This window comes from Salmo salar, chromosome ssa21 (assembly GCF_905237065.1).
Source record: "Salmo salar chromosome ssa21, Ssal_v3.1, whole genome shotgun sequence".
NCBI classification, from domain to species: domain Eukaryota; kingdom Metazoa; phylum Chordata; class Actinopteri; order Salmoniformes; family Salmonidae; genus Salmo; species Salmo salar.
The window spans coordinates 16,578,751-16,604,707 of NC_059462.1; the positions used below are offsets into that span (position 1 = coordinate 16,578,751).

Sequence of the window (25,957 nt, forward strand, 5' to 3'; positions counted from 1 at the left end):
TGCACACATTCTTGACAGAAGTTTAGAAAAGACAATTGCAATTGCACAGGCAATCGAGCTGTCATCAAGCTTGCTAGCACACTAGCTAGCAAACTGTGTTAGCCCTAGCTAGCTTGCTAACGTTATCAGGAGTCAGTGATGATGTTGTGGCTAGGGACAAGCTACCCCATTTATAGACACCAACTGCTTTTTTTAAGAGCCCGACGCTCGATCTGAAAGTTAACACGCATCGCTTGCGGTAGTATTAAGGTTCGTGTTCCGACACAGGCCATATCTCCATGTTACAGGAGTTGTTTATGGAAGACGAGGCGACCTCTAGCTTTGGGAGCCAGAGTATTGGTTGTGCATCTGGTGGTTGGCGAAGGAAAGTAACCATACCACAATATAGCTGGCTTCACCAAAAAAATGTGCCGTAAAATGTTTTGTGAAACTTACTTAAAGGTAAGGAAACTAAGGGGAAAAATAAGGGGGTAATATTTTATACAACCGGGCCCAGGACCTTAAGTACACATTCTTGACAGAAGTTTAGAAAAGACAATTCTGCTTTCAACAGAAATATTTCATAAAGGTTAGAGATCAAGCTGCATGTATTGCCTCCATACTGTCATACCATAGCATATAGCAAGAGAGTAAAAGGCGTTGTAGCCTATGCAGGAAAGGGTTATAATCTAGTGCTGTCAGAGTAGTAGGTAGGGGTAAAATAATAGTGGCTTAAACATGACTGTGTGGGTCAGTCATTGGTACTTCTGGAGGACAGAATTGCCATGCCAAGGATGATAGCACAGCATTACCACAGTTCAATGTTCAGCCATTGCACTCTCCCCCAGAGAGACCATTTATTTTATTGAGCTATCACTGTACTGTAATCCACTTTTTGAAAGACAATTTTCAAGGTTCAAATTCTTCATTTAAGTCAGCGGTAGCGTGGACTGTCATAATGGGACAATTAAAGGGTACATTTTGTTTACTACAACAGAGTGCTTAGTTAAACTATATCATTTTTGGACAGTAACCTTGTGTTTTTTTTCTCTTTATGGTAGCACTATAGGAAGAAAAACTCACGAGGAACGTTTCATCTTATTTAAACTTTGAGTGTGTGTGATGAGGTTGGTTGTGTGGAAATCAAATACATAACAATAGTTAGTGTTAAATTGTGGGAAAAAATCTCGTGTTTATATTTTCAAAGGATTCACATTTTTAGGCTTCCAGTAGCCTATGTCAGAAAATAAAAAATAAGAATACATTTCAGAATATAACAGAATAAAACATCAGCACAGACACAGCACCAAATCATCTCATCAGTATAAAAATAACGAGATACACTTGCGCGGAGAAGAATATTTTTTCTTCCATCGATTGGTGATGCGCAATAGTTCGTGGTTAAACTGTAGCACACACTGGAAGGGTGACAAAACAAATCGATGGAGAGCGAGCGATGAGAAAAGTTATGGATTTCTTCCGCATACATCAGATGCGGCGGAAACACGTGGACAAACAGGAAGTCTTCGGTGCGTATTTTCCGCGGGCCTTTGACAACAACAGAGATGCAGCAGTGTACAGAAATGGCGGGTAAGTAACACATGAATATATATATAATATTTAAGTGCACAAAACCCGTATTATGGTTTGTATTGCAATTCCTATGATAGATGTGCTCACCTATTTGAGTGTTCCAGGACGATGTATGTATGTTGCTGTCACAGGCAATCGACCTGTCATCAAGCTTGCTAGCACACTAGCTAGCAAACTGTGTTAGCCCTAGCTAGCTTGCTAACGTTATCAGGAGTCAGTGATGATGTTGTGGCTAGGGACAAGCTACCCCATTTATAGACACCAACCGCTTTAGCGCCTATTGACGATAGTATCTTCTTTACTTTTTTTTTTTAAAAGCCCGACGCTCGATCTGAAAGTTAACACGCATCGCTTGCGGTAGGTAGTATTAAGGTTCGTGTTCCGACACAGGCCATATCTCCATGTTACAGGAGTTGTTTATGGAAGACGAGGCGACCACTAGCTTTGAGACACATCGGGAGACAGAGTATTGGTTGTGCATCGTTCTGGTGGTTGGCGAAGGAAAGTAACCATACCACAATATAGCTGACTTCACCCAAAAAATGTGCCGTAAAATGTTTTGTGAAACTTACTTAAAGGTAAGGAAACTAAGGGGGGGAAAATAAGGGGGTCATATTTTATGCAACCGGGCCCAGGACCTTAAGAACAGTTTGCAGTTCTCCAGATGTCCTGAAAGAAACTTGCAGCAAGATGACGACAAACTGTAAATCCTCTCGAGATGACACCAGCACTTTCTGTGAATCATTATTAACAATAACCGGGGTAACAGATTATCTAAAGGGACAATCCCGGAGGAATAACAACGTTGTGGATGGCATACCATAATCTTCACATTAGATCTTGGCCCAGTCTGAGGAGAAAGTAATAAAAATGATCACTGAAAAGTAGGTCTGAACCCACTTAGTCATTGTTTGGTTGATAGGCTGTTGGTCACAGATTTGTGACCAACAAACAGTGTGTTGGTGACAAACTTTTTCCACTAATGCCACTGGATTTAAAAAATGTGTGGCACACAAGACACCTGTCTGATACACACCTGTCTCAGTGGCATTAGTGGAAAAATGACCCAATTGACATACTTGAGTAATAGAAAATGACTGACTCAAGTAAAAGTGGGTCACCCAGTAAAATACTAATTGAGTAAAAGTTTAAAAGTATTTGGTTTTACTTAAGTATCAAAAGTAAATGTAATTGTTAAAATATACTTAACTATCAGAAGTAAAACTATAAATCATTTCAAATTCCTTATATTAAGCAAACCAGATGGCACAATTTTTTTTTTTATAGCTAGCCCGGGGAATACTCCAGACATAATTATTTTTGTAGTATTTTTTTTAATAAAATGTTTTACTTATCCCCTTCTCCCCAATTTTTTGGTATCCAATTGGTAGTTACATCGCTGCAACTCCCGTATGGACTCAGGAGAGGCGAAGGTCAAGAGCAATGTGTCCTCTGAAACACGACCCAACCAAGCCGCACTGCTTCTTGACACAATGCCTACTTAACCCGGAGGAAACACCGTGCACATGGCGACTGTGTCAGCGTGCATGCACCCCGGCTCGCAACAGGAGTCGCTAGAGCGCGATGGGACAAAGACATCCCTGCCGGCCAAACCCTCCCCTAACCCAGGCGATGCCGGGCCAATTGTGCACCACCCCATGAGTCTCCCGGTCGCAGCCGCCTGCGACAGAGCCTGGATTCGAACCAGGATCTCTAGTGGCACATTTAGTAACTGCGATGTAGTGCCTTGGACCACTGCGCCACTCGGGAGGCCAGACATAATTTACACTCCGCCAGATCAGAGGCAGTAGGGATGATCAAGGATGTTCTCTTTAAGTGCGTTAAATGGACAATTTTCCTGTCCTGCTAAGCACTCAAAATATAACGAGTACTTTTGAGTGTCAGGGAAAATGTATGGCTTAAAAGTACATTCTTTTCTTTAGGAATGTAGTGGAGTAAAAGTTGTAAAAAATATATATAAGTTGTAAAGTACAGATACACAAAAAAATTACTTAAGTAGTACTTAAAAATATTTTTACTTAAGTACTTTACACTAGTGATGCACTGATTTGACATTTTTGGCCGATACCGATATCCAATTATTTTTTAATGATTCTGGTACAGTTAAATAGTTAAAACACACACACGGACGCAGCGGTCTAAGGCACTGCGTCTTAGTGCAAGAGGTGTCACTACAGTCCCTGGTTCGAATCCAGCTGTGATTGGGAGTCCCATAGGGCGGCGCACAATTGGCCAAGCACCGTCCGAGTTTGGCCAGGGTAGGCCATCATTGTAAATAAGAATTTGTTCTTAACTGACTTGCCTAGTTAAATAAAGGTTACACACACACCACACTGACCAAAAAGCTATTTTGTTGGCATTTACGTATGTCCCCTATACCAGTAATACATAATCAAAACCTATTTCTTTCACTTGCTGTGCTGTGTCATTCTCAAGCAGGACTTCTAAGGAACGGCGTTTGCATGTCAAAAAAGATGCACGTCAAATAACACTGTTTGACGTGTCAAATAAGCTTGTTGACCAGTCAAGACCTGAATATGACTGCGTGTCACATAATTGAACACGTTCATAAAATGTTTACGTAGTTATTACACATTGATTACACTCACTCGTATTTCATATGTCACAATGATTCATCGATACGTATGCTATGATGCTGGTGAAATTGTCTCGCGCATCTACATTGCTGGTCATAAAAAAAAGCTAGCTAGCTCATGGATGCAAACAATGTTCTTCCCCAAAAACATAGCAAAATGACAATCTGTTTCAGTAGCTATAGTTAGTTAGCTAACCATATAGCTAGGTGTCATCATCTAAAATAACCCAAAAATATAAGTCAGTTCTTATTTGATTAATAGTGGTCGGACCCATCTGTGTGAAGCTAGCCACAATAAGGATTAGCCACAATGGTGGACTTTGCGGTTAGCCTTCAAAATAAAAGTATGTCATTGACAGTGATGCAAAGGAATACAAATAGTATAATTGAATAGAGCATGCTAAACAATGTTGGAATGTTATATAAAATCAACAAAAGACAGTCATTTGTTAATTTGACAATCTGTTGAAATCACACTGGATGTGTTATACTTGAGAATTGTTTTGGGGGCATACTTATTTCACTGTACAGCCTTACCTATGGATTGTGGATCATTGACATGGGGTATCAGTCTACTCAGTGACACCCAGAGAAACATTAGTATTGTAGCTCTTATTGCAGGACTCTGAAACTACTGTGAATTGAGCCACATTTATTGTCAACCTATGTACTGAACACCTTTTTCCCGAGGAAAAACAATAATACTGTGTGGATGTTTTGGAGTCTGATAACTCTGAGGAGGACGTTGGGAAAAAATGTATTGAGTAGACTGCTACCCCATTTCATTGATCCCCAATCCTTAGGTAAAGCTGTGCAGTGCAATATGAATGTCAATACACACAATAGGCTGACTGGGTAGGTGATTTCACACAGTCACAGTCCCGTGATAAGAGCTACAACGCTAATATTTGCGTAAACTATTCACAGTTGTGTTCTGTGGGTGTCACCGAGCAGACTGATACCCCATTTCATTGCTTCACATTCCAACCTTGTTTGACATTATCTAGTCTAAATATGGCATGATTCCACCAATAGGTCCCGTGTGGCTCAGTTGGTAGAGCATGGTGTTTGCAAAGCCAAGGTTGTGGGTTCGATTCCCACGGGGGACCAGTACGGAGAAAAAAATGTATGAAATGTATGCATTCACTACTGTAAGTCGCTCTGGATAAGAGCGTCTGCTAAATGACTAAAATGTAAATGTAATTGTAACCTTCTGCATCACTTTCAAGAGGTACTTTTATTTTGAAGGCAAACTGCAAATTCCACTATTGTGCCTAATCCTTATTGTGGCTAGCTTCACAACACATAACCCGGTCACGTCGAGCCTCACTAGCCAGATGAGGCCAGCAGGCTGCTTATAACGTTAGCTTTGGGCAACAGGGTTAAGTAGCTGGCTATCTATTTATTTTCATGAACTGAAGTTCAATTTCAATAGGCGAACAACAAGTGTCTACCTAGCTAATACTTACAAGGATTCCTAAATCATTGCTAAGAATAGTGAAAATGACTGCAGTTTCTACTGGTCATTGTTTTCAGGCAGGTTGTATTGGTGCTATTTAGGTACCAAGCTTAAGCTAGCTAGCTACCCCAGAAGTTGCGGTCGAACAAATAATGCTTTATTGCCAACGCGGTATTGTAAACACATTGTTCGTGGCTGGTGTTTGCTTGTTTACAGACTATTTTTGTACAGCTTTGAGTGCTACTGATCGTAGTAGTGGTGCATGGCTTGCACGTGCAAATTCAGAACACGCAACATTCTATAATAGAACTGTGTTATTTGAGGTGTCAAATTAAAAGCTTATTTAACGCGTCAAATAGTGTTATTGTAGAATAGTGTTATTTGAGGTGTATCTTTTTTGACATGCAAAAACCCAAACGGCGTTCCGTAGTATGTCATGAAGCTAATAGCAGTGACGCTATTACTGTGTAACTCCGGTAGGGCAACATCTGAACAATAGGGCACTTGTTAACGTTAGTGTATACCTGTGCTCGAACAGTCGCGAAAGCCAACGTCACCCACGACAGAACGGTTGATTGTCAAGGGCAATGAATTCCATTATCTTGACGTTTTAATGGATTTTGCCTTTGAGTCGACTCGCTGAAATGTTCTTACTCTTTCAAATGACTGCTCGACTTGTTGACTGCTCAATCCACACAGCAGACATTGTGGGCTAGGTTAGGAATGTTGTGATGCGCGTGTAGCGCAAAGTTTTACGTGCCGTCATTACGTCATGTACCTTTGTTTATATAGGTATGCACGTCAGCTTTGACATCGGTTTTTCACATCGGCGTTAAACTAGACATTGGGCCGATACCGATGTTGGCATTTTTAGCTAATATCGTCCGATTCCGAAATGTTCACCGATATATCGTGCATCCCTACTTTACACCACTGTTCAGTGGACTAATCTATTGAGGGTGCCACGGTCCAAGAAGGGGAGTGTGTGTAAAATGTACAAGGCACGTCTCTCTCCAGAATGCGCTCTCTCCCGCCATGTCATGTGCATTCAGTGTTTCATAACTTCGTGTGAATTGTTTGCCCTTTGATTGTTATCGTCTATCAATTCCCCATTACATATACCACCAGTAGTAGCCTACATTAACCGTTAATTCCCCTAATTTCTGATCTACAATGTTTGTTTGGTTACGGTTTTGCCGCTTCTCAAGGTAATTTGTTTTCGCCTCAAACAGCAAGTAAACAAAGTCTGTTTTTGAGTCCATAGAGAGTTACAATAGCTCCTTGACGTATTTGAAAAATATTTTCTGCCCTCTCCCTTTTGATAACCACTCAGCATGAAAGGGAGAAATTGTAATGCTCTGATGTAGTGAAAATAAAATAAAATACCTAATTACTTCTTATCCCTTGCACAAATAGCCTACATCTGTCTGTCCCGAGCTCACCGGCGTGGGAAACTCTGAGGCCCCAGAATATTTCATACAATGCTGCAAGTTTGCTAGCATGAGAAACTTTTTATTTATTTATAAAAAATATAAAGTTTCTCTGGTTAGGATATCTTGATCTCCTGCTCCCTCTTGAGTCATTAGTATGTCTTCATAATTTAATCAAACGGCGCGCTTAAAGCATCAGACAAGCTCAGTACATATAGTTGATTTTATTAAAACACAACTTGAATTTTTCCATATATAGAAACACTATATATGGAAAAATACAAGTTTTAACATTTCGACCAATCGATTGGTCGAAAGAAAAGACAACTCTCTATCGACCAAGATTTGTTTTAGTTGGGGACAGCTCTACTGAAAAGCTGCAGATGGAAGATTGAGATGGAGCGTGCCCACAGGTTTGGAAAACATGTAACCAGCCTAGGTGACAGTTCCTGGTCAAGTTCCAGAGGTTTAAGGACAGGATGGCTGTTCTGGAGAGAGCCAAGAACTTGAGAGGAACCAACATCTTCCTCAACGAGGACTTCTCCGAAGCTGTCGGCCAGAGGCGGAAAGAACTTATCCCAGCTATGAAAACTGCCAGAGAGCATGGGAGCATTGCTTACATCCACTACGACAGGCTCATTGTCCACCCTCCCTCCTAAATGCCTTGTGAGGAATAAGATAGCCATGCCTCAGGGTCAGTAGCTTCAGCACAACATCACACGCACATATATTGATTTATTTTGTTTAGAGGTCTGTTTTCTGGGTGACCTGAACATTGACTAGTTAGCAATTAGCTCTCCATTCTAACTGACTAATGCCTGTAATATGATCCAGGTTATCACTCAGCCAACTAGAGTGCATACCAATAGTGTTGGTTCTGTTGTATCTACTTGTATTGATCATATCTTCACTAATACTGCAAAGCTTGCTCCAAAGCAATACCATTTTCCATTGGCTGTAGTGACCATAACATTGTGGCAGTAACAAGGAAAGCGTAAGTTCCAAAGGTTGTGCCTAAAGTTATTCATAAGAGGTCATACAAAAATGTTTTATTGATTATTTTGTTGAAAATGTATGTTGGTCTGATGTGTATGAGGAAGTGAATTCAGATGCAGCACTGGAAGTATTTGTAAAAAATGTTATGCCAACTGTTGACAATGTACCCCATGATTGATGATGACTTGTATGGTTCAAAGAAAGAAATTATGCAAAAGTTGGCTGATTAGCTGGCATACTCTAAATTGAGAAATGTTGTGACTAAACTTAACAAAAATAAGAATAAAATATATTACCAAACAAAGATAAATACTTTGGAGTACCATTTATAATAAAACCTTTAGTTATTGAAAATCATTTCAATGACTATTTCACTAGTGAAGTGGAAAAACTGAACCATCATATTTTTTAATAAAGGATCTCATAATGAAAGAAAATGATTGCTTTTGTGAATTTAGTCAAGTTAGTATGGGAGAGGTAGAAAAACGATTGTTATCCATCAATAATGATAAGCAACCAGGTATAGACAACCTTGATGAACTATTGAGAATGGTTGCAGACTGTAATGCCGCTCCTATTTGCTATATTTTTAACCAAACTTTAAAGGAGTGTGTGCGTGGAAGGAAGCTAAAGTAATTCCACTACCTAAAAATAGTAAAGCACCCTTTGCTGGCTCTAACATCCGCCCAATCTGTTTGCTGCTTGTTCTTAGTAAACTAATGGTGAGGATTGTGTTTGACCAAATACAATGCTATTTTTCAGAGAACAAGTTAACTACTGACTTTCAACATGCGTATAGAGAAGGGCACTCAACTTGTACTGCACTGACGCCAATGAAAAATGATTGCTTAAAAGAAATGGATAATAAGATCATAGTTGGAGCCTTTGATCTTATTGATCATAAATTGTTATTGAAAAAACTTGCCATCCCATGGTTGGAGATCTATTTATCCAATAGAACCCAGAGAGTGTTCTTCAATGGAAGCTTCTTGAATATCAGATGTACAGTGCGGTGTCCCTCAGGGCAGTTGCCTTGGGCTGTTAGTCTTCTCTATTTTTATAAATTATTTGCCAATGGTCTTAAACGAAGCTAGAACGACTATGTATGTGAATGATCTCGCTCTCCATGGCAGATTTTGAGCTAAACGTTTAAACAGGTTAACAATCACAAGGCTGCCGGGCCAGACGGAATACCAGGACATGTTCTCAAAGCATGTGCAGACCGGCTGGCAAGTGTCTTGACAGACATTTTAAATCTTTACTTGTCCCTGTTCCCAAGAGCAACAAGGTAACCTGTCTAAATTACTATCGCCCTGTAGCACTCACATCTGTAATTATGAAGTGCTTTGAAAGGCTGGTCATGACACACATCAACACCATCATCCCAGACCCACTCCAATTCGCATACCGCCCCAACAGATCCACAGATGATCCAATCTCAATTGCACTTCACACCGCCTTCTCCCACCTGGACAAGAGGGAAATAACAATGTCAGAATGCTGTTCATAGATTACAGCTCAGCATTCAACACCATAGTCCCCTCCAAGCTAGGGACCCTAGGACTGAACCCCTCCCTCTGAAACTGGATCCTAGCCTTCCTGACGGACTTGCCCCAGGGTAGTGAGGGTAGGCAACATCACCTCCGCCACACTGACCCTCAACACGAGGGACCCTCAGGGGTGTGTTCTTAATCCCCTCCTTTACTTCCTGTTCACCCACCACTGCGTGGCCACGCACAACTCCAAAACCATCATCATGTTTGCTGACGATGCGACGGTGGTAGGCCTGATCACCAACGGTGATGAGTCTGTCTACAGGGAGGACAGAGACTGCAGTGTGGTGCCAGGACAACAACCTCAAGACCAAGGAGGTTATCGTGGACTATAGGAGAAAGAAGCTGTACGGCCAGCTGTACGGTGTTTCCTCCGACACATTGGTACGGCTAGCTTCCGGGTTAAGCGAGCAGTGCGGCTTGGCAGGGTCGTGTTTCGGAGGATGCATGGCTCTCGACCTTCGCCTCTCCCGAGTCCGTACGGGAGTTGCAGCGATGGGCCAAGACTCACTACCAATTTGATATCATGAAAAAGGGGTGAAATATATTTATTTAATTTATGGTCCCCAAACTATCTGCACTGACTCTTATGTTGCACTGACCCTACGCACACTCACTAGACCACATATACACCCACTAGACCACATATACACCCACTAGACCACATATACACCCACTAGACCACATATACACCCACTAGACCACATATACACCCACTACCCACTAGACCACATATACACCCACTAGACCACATATACACCCACTAGACCACATATACACTCACTAGACTATATATATATACACTCACAAAACCCACACGTATTCACATACAATACACACGCATACCGACAACACAAACACATACATACGCACTCACACACACAAACTCTTACACATTTGCTGCTGCTACTGTTATTTATTTTACTCGTATTATTATCTATCCGGATGCCTAGTCACTTTACCCTGCCTTCATGTACATATCTACCTCATGTCCTGGTACCTCTGCACATTGATCTGGTACTGGTATACAGCAACATTCTTGTGTATTTTATCCCTCTTGTGTTACTATTTTATTTAGCATCATTGGGAAGGGGTCGTAAGCCAGCATTTCACGGTAAAGTCTGCACCAGTTGTGTTCGGCGCATGTAACATTTTATTTTGATTCCACACTCTACATGTCAGCACCCAAAGCCAGTGAGCTCACTGAAATTCTAAATAAGGAGTTAGTCTGTATCAGAATGGGTGATTAATAATAAACTGGTCTTAAATACATCTTAAACTAAAAGCATTGTATTTGGTTCAAAATATTCTCTAACACCTAAACCTCAACTGGAGTTGTACATAAAGGGTGTGACCATTGAACAAGTTGAGGAAGCTTAACTCCTAGGTATACCATTGGATGATGAATTATCACGGTCAAGTCATTTTGACAGAGTTTTTGGTAAGATGGGAGGGGTATGTCTGTTATAAAATGATGTTCTGCGTTTTTGACACAATCAACTACTAGATGTTCAGGCTCTGGTCTTGTCCCATCTTGATTACTGTCCGGTAATATGGTCAAGTGCAGCAAAGAAAGACCTAGCAAAGCTGCAGCTGGCTCCAAACAGAGAAGCAAACATTGCCCTTCACTGCACATACAGAACTAACATCAACATGCTTGCCAGTCTTTCCTGGTTGAGGGTTGTTGAGAGATTTTTAACTGCTTCTCTTCTAGTTTTTATGAGAAATATTCCAGATTGTCTGCAAAATTACATAGCATTCAGTTTAGACACCCATACATACCCCACAAGACATGCCACCAGGGGTCTCTTCAGACACCCATACATACCCCGCAAGACATGCCACCAAGGGACCCTTCAAAGTCCCTAAGTCCAAAAGGAATTCACAGTTTAATACAGAGCCATGATCGCATGGAACTCCATCCATCTCCCATTACTCAAGTTAACAGGAAAATGACCTTTAAAACAACTCATGGAATGATGTGTACTGTGAGGGGGGCACACCGACACATTTTAACTTTTTTTTTTTGTATGTTTTTGTTTGTCCAATTTTTGTTGTTGTTGCGTTGTTTCTATATCGTTGTATTTTGAATGTGACTTTTCCTAGTGTATCAGTGTTTTTGTTACTTGTCGTGTTTTTTTGTGGACCCCAGGAAGAGCAGAGGCTGCTTCTGCAAAAGCTAACGGGGATCCAAATAAATAAACAAACAATTAAGCCAGAAATGCTGTTTGTTTTGCTCCACAGGGATGAACGAAATGGAGAAGAAGTTGGCAGAATATAAGTGTGACACCAACGAAGCAATCTGTTTAAAACTAGGTTTGTCTCATGCGTCTTATTTAGCTTTGTGTGTAAACTCTCTTTGTTTTAGGATGTGGAGACGGAAGCTACTTGCACTGCATTTGTTGTTTGGTAAATGGTGCTTTGAGTGTTTCATATACATAGTGCAATATTTGATATGTTGACTGAGTATTGACCACACCCTCTTACCGAAATAATTCAATACAACTATTTCTCTCAGTCCGTTTCGCAGAGGAGGTGAATGATGACAGCATGACATTCCATCCAGAGTACAGCCACCAGCTTTATGGTGATGAGTGAGTATCAAACCTAATTCAGCCAGTAAGATCTGTGCAACTCATTACAGCAACTCCATGTGAACTCTACGGCCGCGTTCCACAGCCGAGGCGACGCAACAACCAATGGTTGCGTGCCACCTCATTGACTGTGTCATCGACTGACAAATAGCTATAACGTACAATTATATGGTTAGCTGATACTTAAAATACCTATCCAGGCGTTGTAAGATCTGTCAGGCGTCAGCAACGTCAAAACTCTGGAAAGCGGCCTAAATCTGTGTGCTGGTTGCACGACGGTGAACTGTTGAGAACTGAATTATGTGAATGCTAACTCATCTGCAGTGAGCTCCAAAACTATTGGGACAGTGACACATTTTTGGAAACGATACAATTTTTTACAATGATACACTTTAACCTCGTAGTCAGACTGTCAGCTTTAATTTCAGGGTATTTTCATCCATATCGAGTGAACCGTTTAGAAATTACAGCACTTTCTGTACATAGTCCCCCCATTTTACGGGACCAAAACTATTGGGACAAATTCACTTATGTCTATTAAAGTAGTCAAAAGTGTAGTATTTGGTCCCATATTCATAGCACGCAATGACTACATCGAGCTTGTGACTCTATAAACTTGTTGGATGCATTTTCAGTTTGTTTTGGTGGTTTCAGATTTATTATGTTCCCAAAATGGAATCACTTTTCTTTTGTAAATAGGAATAGAATATGTTTCTAAACAATGTGGATGATGCTACCATGATTATGGATAATCCTCAATGAATCATGAATCATGTATAATGATGAGTGAGAAAGTTACACGGGCATAAATGTCACTGTAACGGGTGAGAGGTTAGCATGTCTTGGAGGGGTATGAAACGGTTCACTCGATATGGATGAAAATACCCTCAAATTAAAACTGATAGTCTGCACTTTAACCTCGTCGTCATTGGATCGTTTCAAATCCAAAGTGCTGGAGTACAGAGCCAACAAATGTCAGCGTCCCTGTATTTTTGGCGCTCACTAGCTATTTTTCCACTTTTGTTTTTGATTGATTTATTTCCTCCTCAGTGAGGTGGCTTTTGGATACAAAGGCCTTCAGATTCAACTGTACTACAGTGCTGGGAACCTGATCACCCTCTTCAAAGTTAAATATTCAGCCAGATTCACGGAAAACTTTGACTGCGTGGAGGTAAATAAGTTGATTTGAAATGCCTTTTTATCACTTTAGCCGAGCACAGTAACACGGACCTAAAAAAAAGAGATGTCCTGTCAAACTATATTCCATTCAGAGATGGGCCCCAAATCTTTATGTCGTGAGGGTTTCTCAACCACGTGACCTCACCAGGGAAAACTCTGGGTCTTCGCGAAAGCGTAGTTTTTCCCCAGTCAAGTGAAAAACCACCCTCGGTACCCTTATAGCTTCTCTTCTGGAACTTGTCCAGTTTCCCAGCCTGCTTTAGCTCGAGGTGAGCTGTTTCGGGAGCCTTTTCTGTGGGCTGCTTTGTGCATGTTTCTGTGGGCCTTCTGGAGTGAGCCAGAACCTCCCTCTGAGTGGTGGTATTATGCAGCAGATATGTAAGAGATCTCATATTTTGTCAGACTAATCCCAGTCTATCATAGGCCCCATGGGCCATTGGTGCACTAATCCTATCCCTCCCTCTCTAAAGGGAAGGATCAGAGTTGGATCGGGTGGTCTTGGCTCATCCATTGATTTGAGTGGCTCTGTGATAGTCTGCAGGAAGTAGAATATGTCCTGCTGTGGTATGTTTCCCATAAGTGTGTTTTGTCAGGAGGGAGATGTATCACTGAAGGACTTGGTCCCCAGAACGAACCCAAATTACAGTTCTGAACCTCTGACCAAGTTTTCCGGGTCAGTAGCTAATCTGTATAGTGCTTTCAATTGAAAGAAATCCAAGTAAAGTAATGGCCAGTAACACTTCACTTGCTTTACGCATAGTATAGCTGTAATTGCTCCATTGCATTAACACTTTGTTACATTGTAATTGTTATTGTATGGAGTTGAATGTTTTTTTATTATTACACAATATTAAGAAGAAAATGTTAACTTATTACCAGAATATAGTTACAGCATTTCTACATCTCCAGGTGTAGTAGGATAGACTGAATGTCAAGTGTTACCTGAAAGCTTTCTTGTTGATTCACTAAAAGTACGTCGCAATGAGAAGCAATTGTCTAATTGAGTGCATAGACCGTAGTAACGTTATACATGAACAAATAGCAGCAGGACAATCCAATAGTTTTTATAGACACAGAGCAGTCATCAGTGAAATCATTTGTTTTGATTCATTTTTCCGTTGTTTTCTTAGTTAAACATTTCCCAAACTGCCTATTCTGTTCCCAATACTAAGCAATACTCGGATGTAAAGCTGAAGAATTTCCAGTGAGGATGACGGCCAGGCCAAAGTTGACCCACGAGTGTCCACCTCGTTAAGGGTTTAGTGCAGCTGGTGCGAGAGTTAGGGAGCAGCAGCAGAGTTCAGGCTCTATCTGAAGAGTGTTTGTCTGTGAGTGCGTGCTCACTGTGGCTGGGTGTAGTGCAGCTGGTGAGGGAGAGGAGGGGAGCTGTGGGACAGAGTTCAGCATGCAGCTGCTACTACCCTAATGGAAGACTTGTCAGAGATCACCTTTACCCTAAACCAGCCAAACGCTGTAATGATGGACTCCACACAGTCGGACATCGTTTTTGTTCCGGTCATTGTTTCATACTGAGCATCCACTAGTGAAAATCTGAAACGTGCATCTGTATTGTGTAAATCAAATATGAGCCTCGATTCTAAAATGTAAAGGTGTTAATATACAAATGTTTGGATTGTTATTGCGATATGTAGCTTCCGTTTTAAGTCCGCCAAAATCATTGTCAATGGAGATATGTTTTTGTATGACAAAGAAATCCAATAAGAGATTTTAAGCAGATAGTGATCAAATTTAAAGTTCAATTGAAGTTGGACGTTTAGCAAAATGGCACAGTTGGGTTAAATGGTAGGGCCGGGACGATAACCCTATCGCGGTACTCGTTAGTATCACGTCAAGGAAACAAAACACAAAAGAAACGCGAAGCAGATTTAACTTCTTTAGGAAAATGTTGGAAATAAACCGTTATTATGTCGTCATCCAGTCACATGTATTTATTTTCCAAGCTGTATCACACAATATGTTACATACAGAAGGTTTTTAAAGGCCCAAAGAGTTTCATTTTTGCCATGGAACAAATATTTGTGATCCTGTTGTCGTCCCGGCCCTACTAAATAGGCCTAGTTAGTGCCTCTCTGGGTCCTGAGAGAGATCTAATTGAATGGATTTGCTCTATAGGTAATGTGAAGTCGCAAAATCCATGAATTGTGAAGGACAACGTGATCTGATTTAGTGTTCTTTTTACCTTCAAACCGTTTTCACCACTCCTAAATAAGATATGTACACATGATCAATTATATCCCGAAGATAAAAGGCATTCGGGTGGAACAAAGCGTTTCTAAAGACGCATTGTTACGTCATCTATACCGAACTATGGCCTCTTTTATTCAGGATTGTGCAATTTAGTGTCTAGTATATAGGAGAGTGCCTCGGACAATATGACTTGTTTGCCCATGGCCTTTTTATTTCTGATCCTTATTCCTCAGAAATGCAGTTGAACAATTGCAATGGTGAAGTGGCATTCAGCTGCAGGTGCATTACTTCCAGTTGGATATTAGCTGATGTCTGAAAGGAGAGGAATTAGCAGTGTGTTGTATTAGCCTTTTGTAGTGCATTTTGTTCAGGCCTTCTTCATTTCCCAGTTTTTCTATGGCGAGCAGAAAGGGTCTCGGTATAGAACTAATGCTCATCGTGCATGTAAATGGTGTGAAAGGGCTGCTTAGCAAGTTAATACAAAGTGTTCTCATGTCAATCCTTGTGGAAATGGATACAATGCAAACATCACAGCTGAACCAACCACACATTCTAGTGAGTAAAAAGTCCAGGGGGAGGGGGGGCCTTTGTCTGCCAGGCTCTTTCATTTGATTGAGTTGCGCTCGCCAGGATTAGACGAGAGGCCTCTATTATGGATGCCCGAGGTTTGTTAAGTTGAGATCAATTCATTACATTTTATTGCCCAGTGAAATGCAGAAATACGTTATTGTGGGGGCTTCATCAAATATTCATGGTTTAACGTAAGTAGTAAATGTATTCAATGAAGTGCTCTTTCACCAAGGGGTTGGGAAAGGGGGGGGCGGGCGTCTGCTCTGCTGACTGTCTTAATTGCCTAATGGTTCTCCTTTTTGTGGCACAAAAATATGTATTCTTCCACTTTAATTCCTCGTGTTCTCTGTCAATCAGGGCTGAAGCATAGCCTAATGACCGAACAGTAGGAACTGTGATTAGACATGGCAGCGGAAAATAAATAAATAATGTCCACCGATTTCCTGATTTTATTCCATTTCAGCAGTTAGTCCATAAAACTAGGAAGGCTCTGTTAGGTGTTTCTGTAATAAAGACCTTGGGACATGTTTAATCTATATTGATCCAACTATATCAAAGAACAAACGCGTTCTACATTTTGAAGAAATCCGTTTATTTCAAATGCCTTATTGACTTTAAAAGTTATAAGATTGCCGTTTTCGTCCTAGCAAATACTTATCTGGCTAATCGGCCAATCGGCTAATTTTTTGAACAGAGAAAGAATATAAATACAAGGCTACTTTCCCTTATACAAGATGCTGTCGCTTTGTGTCATGTTCTAGTAAACCCTGTTCTTTCCTCCCTGCAGCCTGATGATGTTGAAGGGAAGATCCGGGAGATCATTCCTGCTGGGTTCAGCTGCAACACGGACGACTTCATCTCATTGTTGGAGAAAGAGGCCAACTTCAAACCCTTCGGCACCCTGCTTCACACATACAACGTTCACAATGTGGAGGCGGGAGAAGACTTCACCTACCAGATTCACAAGGTTCACATTCTAGTCCTTGGTCCTACAATATACAGTACTTTATGTAATTATATACCGATAACAGGTGCTTTCCATGTCACCTGTATGACTTACCGATTATTTCAGTATAAGGGAGGGTGCTCTGCTTATTTATCATGACTTAGACTGTCCTCAGACCTGCTGTGTTCTCTAGGTGGACGTGTTCTGCCCGGGATTCCGAGACTACCATGAGCGCCTGCAGACCTTCCTCATGTGGTTCGTTGAGACGGCCAGCTTCATCGACGTTGACGACGATCGTTGGGACTTCTTTCTCGTGTGAGTGGTGCCCTCCTTAACCAACGTCACTCTCCCCCGAACCCGTTCGTTGACTCATTCAGAAACAACGGGCTCCTTTGAGGCGCTCGCGACCAATTACCAGGCCAGTTTGATTATATTTTCCCTGGTTATTGGAGAATTGTTGATCTGGCAAGAGGCACCTTTTGTGTTGAAAACCCTTTTCATTCATTTTTTTCAGGGCAAGAGCTGAATTGAACACGGTTGTCTTTTGAAACACTGAATGACATCTCAAACAGTAAAAAGAGCCTCTGCCAGTGTTTTCTTTATCCTGGCACCTATTTATAGTGACAATGGGTAAATGGACTGAAGTGATGTGGAGGACCCCGATTCCCCCCCCTCTACCCCTCTTCTCCTCTTCTAAGTTGCAGTCCTCCAATTAAGTGCTTAATGTATTCAGGTTGTAGCAGGTGTACGGATCGGGACGGGCCTGGCTGCTCCAGCATGCTGACACTGGAAAAAGCATCCCAGAGAATTGGAGAGGGGAAAATGGACGCGGCCTGGGAGTGTGCCTGTAATTGTCCTGCTTGCCTTTTGTGTTTTATCTGCAGATTTGAGAAGTACAATAACGATGGGGAGACTCTCTTCGCAACTGTTGGCTACATGACAGTTTATAATTACTATGTGTATCCAGACAAAACCCGACCACGTGTAAGGTAATTACTAGGGGAGCACGTGCCTTCCTTTTCTTTTGTACAAAAAAGGAGAGGAAAATTATATATTTCTCTCTCCCTAGTCTCACAAAAATCTCAAATTACTGGCTTATGTATCCAACCATCCAACCCCGCTCTGACTCATATGGGAGCCAAAATGATCAGTATCTTCAACAACAACAAAAAGCTTTGCCTGTAAATAAGCATTTTGTTTGATGTATTGATGGACATGACATAACAATTTGTTACGTTTCTTATAATCAAGTGAAAAGGGCTCCCTCAATTTCAATTCATTAGTACAGTGCCTTTAGAAAGTATTCATACCCCTTGACTTATTCCACAGTTTGCGTTACAGCCTGAATTCAGAATGGATTCAATGGATTTATTTTCTCACCCATGTACACACAATACCCCATAATGACAGTGAAAGCATGTTTTTAGAAATTGTAGCAAATTTATTGAAAATGAAATACAGAAATATCTCATTTACATAATTATTCACACCCCTGAGTCAATACTTTGTAGCACCTTTGGCAGCGATTACAGCTTTGAGTCTTTCTGGGTAAGTCTCTAAGAGCTTTCCACAGCTGGATTGTGCAACACTTGCCCATTTTATTCTTTACAAAATTCCTCAAGCTCTGTCAAATTGCTTGTTGATCATTGCTAGACAACCATTTACAGGTCTCGCCATAGATTTTCAATTAGATTTAAGTCAAAACTGTGACTCGGCCACTCCAGAACATTCACTGTCTTCTTTGTAAGCAACTCCAGTGTAGATTTGGCCTTGTGTTTTAGGTTATTGTTTTGCTGAAAGGTGAATTAATTTCCCAGTGTCTGGTGGAAAGCAGACTGAAGCAGGTTTTCCTCTAGGATTTTGCCTGTGCATAGCTGCGTTCTGTTCCTTTTTGATCCTGAAAAACTCTCCAGTCGTTAACAATTACAAGCATACCCATAACATGATGCAGCCACCACTATGCTTGAAAATGTGTTGTACTCAGTAATGTGTTGTATTGGATTTGCCCTGAACATAACACTTTGTATTCAGGACAAAAAGTGAATTGCTTTGCCACATTCTTTGCAGTATTACTTTAGTGCCTTATTGCAAACAGGATACATGTTTTGGAATATGTTTTATTCTGTACAGGCTTCCTTCTTTTCAATCTGTCAGTTAGGTTAGTATTGTGGAGTAACTACAATGTTGTTGATCCATCCTCAGTTGTTTCCTATCACCGCAATTAAACTCTGTAAATGTTTTAAAGTCACCATTGGCCTCATGGTGAAATCCCTGAGCTGTTTCCTTCCTCTCCGGCAACTGAGTTAGGAAGGTCGCCTGTGCTTTGTAGTGACTGGGACTATCGATGCACCATCCAAATGGGTAATAACTTCACCATGCTAAAAGGGTTATTCAATGTCTGCTTTTCTATTTTTACCCATCTACGAATAAGAGCCTTTGTTTGCAAGGCATTGGAAAACCTCCCTGGTTTTTGTGGTTGAATCTGTTTGAATTTCACTGCTCGACCTTACAGATAATTGTATGTACAGAGATGAAGTAGTCATTCAAAAATCAGGTTAAACACTATTGCACGCAGAGTGAGTCCATGCAACTTACTATGTGACTTCTTAAGCACATGTTTACTCCAGAACTTATTTAGGCTTGCCATAACAATTGTATTTATATTTATTTAACCTTTTTATTTAACTTAGGCAAGTCAGTGAAAAACAAATTCTTATTTACAATGATGGTCTACCAAAAGGCCAAAGGCCTCCTGCAGGGACGGGGGCTGGGATTAAAAAATAAAATAAATAAAAATATAGGACAAAACACACATCACGACAAGCGAGACAACACTACATAAAGAGAGACCTAAGACAACAGCATAGCAAGGCAGCAACACATGACAACACAGCATGATGGCAACACAACATGGTAGCAGCACAAAATGGTACAAGCATTATTTGCCACAGACAAGAGCACTAAGGGCAAGAAGGTAGAGACAATACGCAAAACAGCCACAAATGCCAACAAATGAGTTGAATAATTGACTCAAATAATTTCAGTTTTTCATTTTTAGTTAATTTTGGGGGAAAAAACAATTCCACTTTGACATTAAGGGGTATTGTGTGTAGGCCAGTGACAAAAGAAATCTACATTTTAATCCATTTTAAATTCCGGCTATAACACAACAAAATGTGGGAAAAGTCTGAAGGCCCTGTACATTACTCCATGCTAGCACAAATTACAAAAGTCAGCTTTTTCTATCTTCCTCAGATAATTATCTTAACATCAAGATCTGATCAGTCATATACAAGGTGGCCTTTTTTTTCTGTGAATGACGAGGGGTTTGGTAGGTCTGGCGGAGAGGTCAGCAAGGCTGTTCTTTCATGTCTTTGTGCATGTTGGCCTGGTGTCCTTCTGAACAGCCAAATGCTGATCCTGCCGCCGTTCCAAGGAGAGGGTCATGGAGCTCAGCTGCTGGAGGCAGTACACAGGTTCTACTGCAATCTGCCTAAAGTACAGGACATTACAGGTGTGTGGACGTGTTTAACTATACTTGTGGGGACCAGAAGTCTCCACGAGAATAGTAAAGGTACAAAAATTTGAGGTCAAATGCTATTTTTTGGGGGTTTAGGGTTACGGTTAGAATTAGTGTTAGGGTTAGTTTTAAGGTTAGGAGCTAGGGTTAAGGTTAGATTTTAGGGTTAGGGGTTAGGGAAAATAGGATTTTGAATGGGACTGAATTGTGTGTCCCCACAAGGTTAGCTGTACAAGACTGTGTGTGTTAATGTAAGTAACACAAAATTGATGTTTCAGTTTGGGGAGGAGGCTGTAACTGCTAGTTTCATATACTATTACATGTATTTACATGGTTAAATGCAAAGCCGTTACACCCAAATAATTGATTTGCGTAGGAAAATGAAGTGAATTTATTTTGAATTTTTGTTTATTTGCCAGGGACAATGTACAACAAAACATAAGTCTCAGAGATGAGAAGTGATGCATTGCACCAGATTTAGCTGACAGCTCGTTTTAAAAAATAACAAAGAAGCATCCACTCTCCTGTCCAGAGGAGCACCCCTATTTTCTTGTCTATTTTGCACTACTTTGAATCTGATCTTTGAATCATTTTTCTTTGATTTATTTCACCTTTATTTAACCAGGTAGGCCAGCTACTGCGGGCTATGGGTCTTTTTTATTCCAGGTGGCTTTAAGTCCTCTCCATGTTGCTCTGTACTGAATTTCTTTCAAAACCGCAGTGGGAGCTGGGTAAAATGTCAATGCAAGCCACTTTCGCAGAACTGCGCTTGACACATGCAGCCACAATTAAACTCTGACAATGGTGTAATTATTTGACTGTTTCAGGAATCAGTGGGATTTGAATATAAACCTGTATTGAAAACTGTAGCCTCTGGTGTCTTGGGGTGGTTGATGTGAACAGTTTGATCAAATATAAATTGTGTATACCTAACATTTCATGTAATTATATGTCATGTATTTATTTTTAAATGGAATTTCAAGCTCGTGTCTAATTATTGTTTTCTGTTATTTTCAGCTGAAGACCCCTCGGAGAACTACGTGAAGCTGCGAGACTACGTTCTGGTCAAGCTCTGCCAAACACTGCCGTCATTCTCCACAGACAAGCTTCCTCTGAGCTTCAGTGATGACATGGCCACAGAGGCCAGGGAGAAGTTAAAGATAAACAAGGTCAACCTCAGCTTGAACCATAGAGGCCAGAGGAGGATACATTTGATTACTGTACATTTCTCACTCATTAACCCAAGGCTCTCCAGTCCTAGAGGGAACATGTACCATTTTATTTAAATTGGTGGGCACTGACTTATCTTACTGCACTTATTCTGCGTCATGTTTTCATTTTTGCCAAATGGTTGTTTCTCACTTTGCCATGGCTCTTTCATGAAGCTTCAGGCACCTCAGCGTTGTACAAGAAGGTTCTGAATAGCTCGAACCAAGCAAAGAAATCGTCTGTCTTTTCTAGATGATTGTGGAGACAGACTGTACGGGTTCTTAAAGGCTCTAATGGCTCTGTCCTGTCTTTGCCCCTACAGAAACACGCGAGACGAGTGTATGAAATCCTCCGACTGAGGGTGACGGACATGAGCGTTGAGACGAAAGCAAGAGATTACCGTCTGGAAGTCAAAAAGAGGCTATTTGCCCCGACCAAGGTATGTTTAAAAGAAAGGACCGTAGCTTCTCCAGTGAAATGCATTCCTCCATCCTTTTGCAGTGTCCGCCTTGCGCTTTAGTTTCTAGTCAAATGGAATTAGCAGATTGTGTCTACTGTTTAATGTCTATGTGTTTCCCTATGGACTTCATTAGTGGTGATTGGCTGTTAGTTGCACTATATAACCTGGGATCAATTCAGAGTTGATTTAATTTGATAATAGGGCGAGTCCAATATTTTTGGTATCAGATTGTTCTGGCAATTCTCACATAGGAACTTCATTGGGAGGAAGGCTGTTTGAAATGCTTTTTACGTTTGTATCACAAATTATAATAAAAGTGGCCATTTTAGGCCCTTTTTAGACCTGTACATGCCTCCTGTAAGACCCTATGATCCGTACATGATGCAGACACCATCTTGGTTTCATTATACTCCTTATAGTGTGTTCTAACATATGGGGTATGTTTAGATTCTGAAAGACATATTTATCCAACATAAATATGAATATCTCAAAACTATCCTTTTTTTGATTTGTCTTATTTTTTTAGGCATATTGTTTGTAACAATATACTCTTGAAACGCATCACATGTCCAGAGTGGCTCTCTGTTACTTTTAATGATATGACCCATTTATACATAGAAAATTACATAGGTCGTTCAAACTCAACTCTGGAGCTCGAAGCCAGTTCTGCATTTATTTTCATTATTCCCCTCTAATTAGGGACTGCTTTAAACCTGGGTGAACCAGGTGTGTGCAATTTTAATTATCAGGTAGAACAGAAAACCAGCAGGCTCTGGACGTCATACGGTAAGAGTTGAATACCCCTGTTGTAGGTCATTAACCAATCACAGCCCTACTTTAGGATTGCAAATCATCAGCACAGGGAGTTCCCTTTTGAATCCATTTTCCCATTCACTGTGTTGGTGGTGCTCAAAATGTATCATAACTTCATAATTAGCAAAGCCCACTCTGTAAATTTGATGTACTTGTATATTGTTCCAAACAAAGTCTTAAGAATTAACAAAATCTAAAAGGGTTGTTATGCAAATTTAATGTTTAATAAATGAATGTGAACATTTGTTTATAAGAATCTAGACATGCTCCGTAAGTTGGAACACACTATAAGGAGTATAATGAAACCAAGATGGTGTCTGTATAAGGTATGGTTCATAGGGTCTTACAGGAGGCATGTATAGGTCTAAAAAGGGCCTAAAATGGCCACTTTCATCATGATTTTCAAAGAAATGGTTTGATACAAATGTAAAAAGCATTTCAAACATCCTTCCTCCCAATGAAGTTTCTATGTGAGAATTTGCCAGAACAATCTGAGATACCAAAAATATTTTCCTCTGGCGTAGAATCCACCCATTAACTGATTATACCACGCTTTTCCAAAATATTTAGTGTTAGACGACTTATGACTACCCACAATGCATTAGCATGGTTTCAGAAATGGCCAAGAATGTGACACACACTTTATCTGCTTCGAGCTACTTCTTGTTGCGTCTTGTAACTTATGTTGCATTACTTTTCTAGAATCAGGAGAACGATTATTCCCCAGTTGCAGGAAAATGTCTGGGGTACCAAAGGCTTATTATTGGAGATACAATGGAGCACGGCAGGCCTCCACTGTAGTGTTACCCCAGGATTCAGTTCTATTCAGAGCAGTGTCATTATGCAGGATTTGCATGTCATTAGGAGGGAGGAGTGATTTAGGTGGAAGTAGGTTGCTAACACCACACATTCAAGCAGTTAAAGAATCTGCTTGCCAAATAGTAGAAGTTTCATATTAGCACTCTTACTGTGCTTTTTGAAATTTGATTAGACAAACTGTTACTAATTTTGTATTTACAGGATAACATTGATTTACATATGTATGTTCCGTGACATGTGATTTGAGTGTCGCATTGAAACCCAGCATATCAGCCGTTACAGCAGGGTTCTTCAACTGGTGGCCCGCGTGCCGAATTTGTCCCCCTCCCCGCGGGTCTTTTTATTTATTTTTAAAAAATCAGCATTGGACATAAAATACAGTAAAAAGATGAATAAATATAATAAAAAATGTCAGCCTGTAAATCAGCTCCAAGTAATTTTAATTTTTGAAATCTGTTCCCGACTATTCCCATGCCTAATAGAGAGACGCGTAATCATATGCAAATGTGAGCAGTTGAGGTAATATGTACATGTAGGTAGGGGTAAAGTGACTTATGTCTGTCTGGGCTTCTTGAGGTCAATTTGCAGTCTACAAATGATTTGTAATTATGTTCAGGCTCCCCGACCGTCCGCTCAAGAAAGACTGCCCGCTGCTGAGTCTAGTTGATGATTTTACATTTTAGTCATTTAGCAGACGCTCTTATCCAGAGCGACTTACAGTAGTGAGTGCGTACATGTTCATAAAGGGAGAAAAGAAAAGTATACTCATTCATGATCTCTGCATTAGAGGATTGCTGTCAGCAGTGTAACCACATGTCTTGAAAAAGGCCAATATCTGCGGAGGGAAAAAAAGTGTGTGGTGAAAAAGGAAGTAGGAATTCCTTGGGAGACGGGCTGTGGAGTGGAGGAGAGATCTGGCGGCCAGATGCAGCAGGCTGTTTTGATTTTGGGGAGGTTTGGTTTGTAGTTAGCTCAGCGGAGTCCTCCTCTCTGTGAATGCGTGGAGAATTTCACGTCTCTGCTCAACTTCTCTTCCCCCTGATTCTCAAGAGAGTGGGAACTTTTTTGCACTGGCCCCAAAACACATGACTCTTGGTTCATGTCCAGAAGCTTTCAGCACTCCTGCAGACTCAATTACAGAATCCTTTGCTTCCCCTCTGACTATTTGGTTTTAAGACACTAATGAGATGCAGTCAGGTCTGCAATATAAGGACCTAGAGGAGGAACAATATTAACTTGCTCTTCTCAGTTGAATGTGCGTTATGTAAGATTCCCTGCTGCTAATTGCAATCGAAACTTAACAATCGCGTTTACAAAATACCATACAGCATTTTTGTTTTGCTTCAACAAAAAAACAAAACATGGCTAACACAAGCTAATAATGCAACGTTTTTTGGGGAAACAAGCCAAGGGATTTTAGACAAACGCAGTGCATTAACCAGTGTGTGTGTTTATTGCGTGCTTAGAAGAACCAGCGGGAGCTGACCAAGATGATGAAGTGTCTGCGGCCAGAGGAGCTGGCATCCCACATCAGTCAGATGGACACGGCGCTGCAGCAGGAGGAGCTGGAGAAGAGCTACCAGGAGGTGCTGGCCGAGTACAGGAGAGTCATTGAGAGGCTAGCGCAGGCCTGATCCAGGGGGCCGAATGTCGGCCCTGCTTACCCCACCCTGGCCCCATCTCCCTTCTCCTCTTCCCACTGATGGTCCTAGATATACAGTAGAGGTTGAGCAGCGCTGTGCAGCTGGCTGGCTGCCTGGGGAAGGCCCACTGTGTCCCGTGTGTGTAATCACGCCGTGTGAGATTTAGTGATTGGTAATCATTCACAGGTGATAGGAACACCATCCGTACGGTCTGGCTGTGCAGAACATGCCTCCTTTTGATATAGAGAATAACAGAGATAGTGATTCTTTTTTTTCCCCCTCAAATATCTGTCTAGCGTTTTCCTGAAGACATGTTGGTTTTTAAGCACTTCATACTGAAATAAATGACATGTTTTTTTTGTACATTGA

General features: G+C 41.0%; 1 protein-coding gene across 2 annotated transcripts; it reads left to right on the top strand.

Annotated features, from left to right (window-relative positions):
* Positions 1–1,464: 1,464 nt before the first annotated feature.
* On the top strand, positions 1,465–25,957 carry LOC106581768 (histone acetyltransferase type B catalytic subunit). 2 transcript variants are annotated; one of them, XM_014164054.2, is made up of 11 exons: positions 1,465–1,569; positions 11,872–11,943; positions 12,146–12,221; positions 13,272–13,392; positions 16,966–17,145; positions 17,318–17,439; positions 18,009–18,113; positions 20,532–20,638; positions 21,662–21,813; positions 22,176–22,292; positions 25,412–25,957. In XM_014164054.2, the coding sequence occupies exons 1-11, from the start codon at positions 1,545–1,547 to the stop codon at positions 25,577–25,579; spliced, it is 1,245 nt and encodes a 414-aa protein (XP_014019529.2). In that variant the 5' UTR covers positions 1,465–1,544; the 3' UTR covers positions 25,580–25,957. The 2 variants fall into 2 exon arrangements, with proteins under 2 accessions (XP_014019529.2, XP_045560433.1); XM_045704477.1 differs by lacking the exons at positions 1,465–1,569; positions 13,272–13,392 and adding an exon at positions 1,648–2,150 and having other exon boundaries at positions 17,858–18,113; positions 20,460–20,638.

Coding starts and splice junctions, on each gene's coding strand:
- LOC106581768 (XM_045704477.1), top strand. CDS start 11,874: ATGAACGAAATGGAGAAGAAGTTGGCAGAATATAAGTGTGACACCAAC. Junction 12,222..16,965: donor CACCAGCTTTATGGTGATGA/GTGAGTATCAAA, acceptor TCCTCCCTGCAG/CCTGATGATGTTGAAGGGAA. Junction 20,639..21,661: donor TAAAGTACAGGACATTACAG/GTGTGTGGACGT, acceptor TGTTATTTTCAG/CTGAAGACCCCTCGGAGAAC.